Source organism: Aythya marila, assembly GCF_965140915.1.
Source record: "Aythya marila genome assembly, chromosome: 7".
Taxonomy (NCBI): Eukaryota; Metazoa; Chordata; class Aves; order Anseriformes; family Anatidae; genus Aythya; species Aythya marila.
Genome location: NC_139048.1, coordinates 29115435 through 29121769, shown reverse-complemented (window position 1 = coordinate 29121769; position 6335 = coordinate 29115435). Strand labels below are relative to the sequence as shown.

The window sequence follows — 6335 nt, the reverse complement described above, 5'->3', positions numbered from 1 at the left end:
CCGCCGAGGGGGAGAGCGCGGCAAACGAGGCGCCCGCTGATGGCGTCACGGCGCGCGGCCGCTGCACAGTTGCCCGAGCAGAGCGGCAGGACAGCAGCAGGGGGCCTCGGGGCAGCGTTTATTTACAATAAACTCGGGTTAAAAACACACGGCACCCCAGCGCGAACCGCTCCAGCCCGTCCCCTCAGCGCAGAGCCCGGCAGCGGCGGCTGCTCCCTCGGTGCAGCGCCGCCCAGCTCCATGCGGTAACGGCCGCCAGGCCCCTTCACTGCTAGGCACGTATGTCCGTTGCAGCCGTTGGCACCGGCTCGGCTGCGGTTCCAAAAGGCGAGGCGAGGGGGCTGCTGTGCCCCTCAGTAGCCCAGTACCCTCTTTTCAGGCAGCAGCACGGCAGGTCTCAGTGCTACTTCAGCCAACTCCAGTCAAATCCCTGCAAGAAGAAGCAAGGAAAGGGCTGGTGAAGGAAGCAGCTGCTCCATGCCTGAGGGCAAGGCAGTAACCGAAGGGTTCTCACTATTGCGTGGCTCTCCTTGAAAGAATCATTTTGAGGGAACAGCTAAAAAAATCCTCCCGATTTCACTGCTTGGTTTGCCTCCTGTGCAAAAGTCCCTGTCCTCATTACAGCACTCGGGCACATCACAAGCTGTACTGTGAAGTCGCTTTGGAAATTATGATCTGTGAATACATGATTTTGGGAATTACATTCTGTGTCTGAACAGAACCTAGTGCTACTGGTCCTACTGATTGTACAGGTACTGCAAGAACACCAAAGAAAAAGAAAACTAAAGGCTCCAAGTCGTACTTCTGTAAGAATAGAGAAAATCTTACAGCTATTCTTTTTTAACTCTGTGTTTTTCCAAGTGAATTGAAGAGGACAAATTTCATGTTCTGCTGCTTTTCTGTTGCCTAACTTCTGTTTCATGATGCAAGGAAAGCAGGAAGGAAACCAAGCATAAACAATCTGCAATGGACTGTGCACTTAGTCACATGGTCTAAACTTTTGGGCAGACCTGTGCGGTGCCAGGAGTTGGACTTTATGATCCTTAGGGGTCCCTTCCAATTTGGGATATTCTGTGATTCCATGATTCTATGCATCAACAATCCATATGCTGATCTGCAGAGCATAATGCCACCACAAGCAAACAATCTTTCTGGATTAAAATATACCAGAGACAGATGCTGCACCTTGGAATGAGAGGCTGGAGAGGACAGAGATCAACAGATAAGTAGGCAGTCACAGGTCTACTTTCTCCTCTCCAGCAACAGCAAGGAAACACAACAGGAAAGATTGTATTACAGAATTGATACCAACCCTGTCAGGGCTGAACAAAGTATTCAATGGCCAATGGCTATGCATAATTAAGGCAGTTTTCTTGCTAACATAACTACTTTGCATTATTCAGTGGCTAATTTCATCCCTCATGCATATTGCTCAATGCCTTGGTATTATGAAGTTGTCTGCAACTCCTACTAATGAGTTTTCATTTGCAGATGAATTTTCATTTCACTGAACTCATCCTGAATAACTTAGTAACTCCAACAAACTCACTTCGCTGTTTACTATGTTTCATAAACAGCAGAACATTAAAATGTCTATGAATTAAAATGTTTACAAGAGCTCCATTTCAAACATCTTCATTTCTCCAACCCTCTGCTCCTTGCTATTTCAGCAGTTACAACTGGTAAACAGCTTTAACTTTTTATCTCATGAGAACAGATGTTAGCCCTAAGAAGACACTATAAGAAGCTTTTTCAAAATCCAAGGTATAGCATGCCAACAGATCTTACTTCTCCACAGATCAGTGACTTCCTTAGAAGACTGCAATAAATCTGTGAGACAATTTCACGCTGACAGAAGCTGTATTGACACTTCTCCTTGATAAAAAGTTTGATATACATGCCTAATTGTTCTTTTCTCATTGTATTTATATAGGTGTTTCTATGATATAGCCTCCAAAATCAGGTAAGAACCTTTTCTAGAAACCTGGTGTTCTGTGGTGCTCTTCATCCTCCCAGTAAATGAGCTCTTTTAAGCAGTAACTTACCAGCCTTCACCAGTAGTTCAGGAACAGTTTCAGATCACATCAACGCTTCTGGGTGATCTTTATCTACTTTTTTCACGTCTTGGTATTTCAAGCACAGACTAATACAAAAAGCCTTCCTAGGACTCTCTGCTTCTGCCACAAGGAGAGCTTCATTTAATAATCAGAAAAGGGCTCTCAGAATTGGAGAGCCCTGCTCACTCCAGTGCAGGGATGACTTTGCCCCATCCTCCTTTGTTGCTCAGTAGAGCAACACCCAGAGTTCAGGGAGCAGGATGGTGAAGTTTGGTTTCTCTTTGATGTGAACCAGAACAGTCTTGTTGAAAATGAAACCAATATTCTGATCAAACTCTACCCGCCGGAGAGTCTCGCTCTGTGCAGTCTAGCCAGCTGACACTTTTCCAAGTACTACTTTCCATAAGGACCAGCATGTTAGCAGAGTCCAGGGGAGTGAAAGACATCATGTGGCAGCCACATCAATTTGCATAATTATAAATTAGCCTATTTAAGGAGGAGTTATCCGCACCCCAAGAGGATCTTGTGGCTTTTAAAAATCAGGTCCTCAGAAATACACCGACAGACTTACCATCATGCTGTTACTCTGCTCTTGTCTTGCCTCCTGTAAAATACTGCTGAAGCGGTCAAGATAATTCAGATTCTCTTCTATCACATCAATAAAATCTTCCCTGTAGGGAAAGCATAAGAAGACTGATTTAAAAGACAATTAAAACTGATGTCAGTAGGCCCTGCACTGAAGAAAACAAAACAAAACAAACAAAAACAACACAAGAACTAATTGTTCTATGCAACTGTAGGAGCTGCCTTGTAGTGCACAAAACCTGTATTGAGGTGGCATTGTGCAGATCCTGACACTGGATTTGCTCTTCAGAGGCAGTACACAAACCACACTGAAATCCAACCTTAACAGAACCTGGGAAGCAAACTGAGTACAAAGGGACTGGAATTAAATCTCTCAACTTTTCGTAGTGCCTCACAGAAAAGCCATAGTTCAAGGAGGAGCTTTGCCAGAGATCACCAGCTAAAGGGTGATCAATGCACATCCCTTGGAGGTGGAATTTGCCCTGCAGCAGCAGACAGAAAAGACAAAGTAGCAAGAGTTGCTCAAGTTTCAAAAAACGGACTTCCAGCAACAGCCTGCTTAGAAAATGTGTACCTTCAGAACCTAAATATTTCCCTGACAACCAAAAAACAAAGAGATGGCCAAATGGTTTGATAAATTAAATGCTTGTGTTTATACCCCCTGCCCTCGTCAACAAAATCATCATGGCTGCAGATCGAGTGCTGAGCAGTCTTTGAGGAGTATCTTCTTTTTGTTAGGCTGACTGGAAGTAAAACTATTACTGAATTCAGAAGAGCGGGAAAAAAAAAAAAAAAAGACAAAATCCAAACCCCTCAGCTCCTGACAACTCTCCTACTTCAGCTAGGACTAGCTGATAGACCTTAATAATGAAAGTTACCCAACCACAAGACTAAGTAATCTGACATGAAATAAATTAATTGTACAGTGCTAGCTGATGGAGATTCCAAGCTGTAGCTGAAAGTAGTTTGCAGAACTTGCACAGGACCAGAGTGTGGAAGTTTGTGAATAAAGTTAACCTAACTTCTGATTTTTATAGTATTAGTAACTTACTAGGTATTGAAAGCTTTTTGAGAAGGATTAAAAAAACAGATATTGAAGCAGATGGACTGCTTACTAATAACCCCAGCTTCAGACATCCATTCACACAATTAAGACTTTTTAAAATTACTGAAGCTGTCTGTAACAAGCAATAAATATAGTCTGATTTATCTAAGACTTCTATGAGAACTTGGGTATGAAAAGAAACCGGCCAAAGTCTAATTTTGCTGTGGTCCCCTGGGCCACTGTTGTGGTGTAGCTGGAAGGAAGTTATTTAAAAATGCCAGTCAGGAACTGAACAATGTTGCCTTCGGAGGCAGTACAGTATGCCATAACACTCCTTGCCTGTTATCCAAAAACCACCACATGGGAAGCGAAGACATGTCAAACGGATGGGGCCCCAAACACTGAAGACTTCAGTGGCAGAGGACAGGATTTCAAAGTGTACACACAAACAATAGTTACATTGGCTCTTTCTCTGCAGCAGCATCCTTTCCCCATAGTTCTTACCCATCTTCAGGAGTTGCCATAGGTGATAGCGGGTGAGGAACATGTTCCGAAGAGCTCTGGGGGAGCCAGGTGGCTGCGGAAGTTGAGGCTGCCCCTTCCAGGCTGGAGCTTACCAGTGATCGAGAAGAGCTCTGAGTCTAGGAAAAAAAAAATCGATTTGCTGTTATAGACAAAATGAAGTTCCCCTGCAGCCTATGGACAGAACCATTGTGATGCTGGCTGTCCCACTGCAGCCCATGGAGGAACCCATGCTGGAGCAGGTGGACGTGCCTAGAAGGAAGATGCAGCTTGTGGAGCAGAACCCATCCTGGAGCAGGTTTGTGGAAGCAGCTGCAACCCGTGGGGGACCTATGCTGGAGCAGTCCTTTCCTGAAGGACTCCATCCCATCCAAAGGAGCAGCTTGGCGTTATATATGTTCATCTGATTTGTGTCAGTATGGAACAGTGCTAGGGCCGCATGGTATGATAAATGTGACCTTCTGTCTTACATACCCTTGTATAACCACAAGTCTAAGAAAAACAGAATGGTTGATGTATATAGTTCTTGTACCTTGCAAAGGAATTTGTGTCAGAAAATATTCCTCAAATCTATGAACCTATTTGCTTTTGTTATTCTGAACTCTTATTTCTAACAGTTACAGCCTTTTTTGTCTTCTTTGTGGTTGATTTAGCACTGCTATAGATGTGACTGTCCCTGTGAATGGCCTGTGAGGAATGTTTTAACTACTCGTGAAGTGTCAATAAGAGAGCTATTTGTGTTTGTATGTTCTTTCTTTGAAGTCTGGGGGTTTCAGAACAACTGCTAACAACTAGTGACTGTTATGGCTTCTGAATGGAACACTATGCAAGCCTCTGATATCTGGCCAGGAGATTAAGAAGAAAAAAAAGAAGCTGAAGGACAGCTAGGAGACAAGACTTGCAGGGGATGCTCTGTAAATTTGACATGCTGCCAAGGAGTACAAAGGGGAAGGACAAGAAAAAAACTTGGGAGAGGAAAGAAAAAAACTACGAGCCTTCAGCATGAAAGACCCCTAAAGACCCCCAGAGGGACCACCGGAGACCGATGCGCATGCTCCAGTAGGAGGGACTGGATCACGGAAGCTAATTATAATAACCTATTTTTTTTTTAGAAGTAGTAATGAATATGTATTAGTCTTGGAGCATAAAAATCAGCTACTTGATGTAACTGGTGTGCGTCCTGGTGGAGCGGAGACTCCCGGTGCACCCAGCACTGTTTGCTTACCTCTATTCTTTTAATAAATTGTAAACTTTCATTATAATCCTATTTTGAAGACTGAGCCATTTATAACATTGGGAAGCAATGCATCCCATGGGAGGTACCCTGCACTGCAGCAGGGGAAGAGCATGAGGAAGAAGGAACATCAGAGATGAAGCATTATGGACTGACTGCAACTCCCATTCACCATCACTCGTGCTGCCCAGGGCAGGAACAAGCAGAAGAACAGAGATCAAAGTTGAGTGTGGAAAGAAAGGGAGGGTGAGCAAAAGTGGTTTTATTTTTTTTTTTCAGTTCTCACTGTCCTACTGTTATCAACTGGCAAAAAATTAAATTAATCTTCTCCAAGCTGAGTCTGTGACAACTGATGGTAATTAGTAAGCAATCTGCCTGTCCTCATCTCCAACCACAGGTTATTCATTTTATTTCTCTCCCTGTCCTGCTTTGGAAGGGAAGTGAGAGCACAGCTGGGTGGGAATGTGGAGGCCCACCCACTGCAATATGCCATGTCCTAAACCGTGAGCCATGCACAGCAACAACAATTTTGAGCGTGTAAAGGCTATGTTTCCTATGATAACCTTAAATGTTAGCATGTGGAAATCAGGAGATTGTTTTGGCCCTACAGTCACTAGAAACAATGCATAAAAAGCAGTGTATCCTTAAAACACCTTATACTATTCAAGAAAGCACCTATTTCACTTTTGCAGCAATACTATCATAATGATAGGTTTAAAAGAGCAGTCTGGAGTTCACCTATCCCAGTATATGTCCTCTGGTGCTACATGCTCAGAGAACATAAGAACAAGGCTCATGTCGTGCCATGCCATGTGTACTGTACTCCAGCCTCCAGCAGTTTGCCATCTGAGGACTCACTGGAACCAACAACTCTTTTACTGGACTTCTTTTC

At 43.8% G+C, this 6335-nt stretch overlaps 1 protein-coding gene across 3 annotated transcripts in view; it reads right to left on the bottom strand.

Moving 5' to 3' along the window:
* Positions 1–103: 103 nt before the first annotated feature.
* CHUK (component of inhibitor of nuclear factor kappa B kinase complex) overlaps positions 104–6335 on the bottom strand; it is a 31316-nt gene continuing 25084 nt past the window's right edge. For all 3 annotated transcript variants that reach the window (XM_082765358.1, XM_082765359.1, XM_082765360.1), the window contains 3 exons: positions 4192–4328; positions 2629–2728; positions 104–430 (listed from right to left, as the gene is read on the bottom strand). In XM_082765358.1, the coding sequence (XP_082621484.1) occupies positions 404–430; positions 2629–2728; positions 4192–4328 (264 nt within the window). In that variant the 3' untranslated portion in view covers positions 104–403. The remainder of the gene's footprint in view (positions 431–2628; positions 2729–4191; positions 4329–6335) is intronic.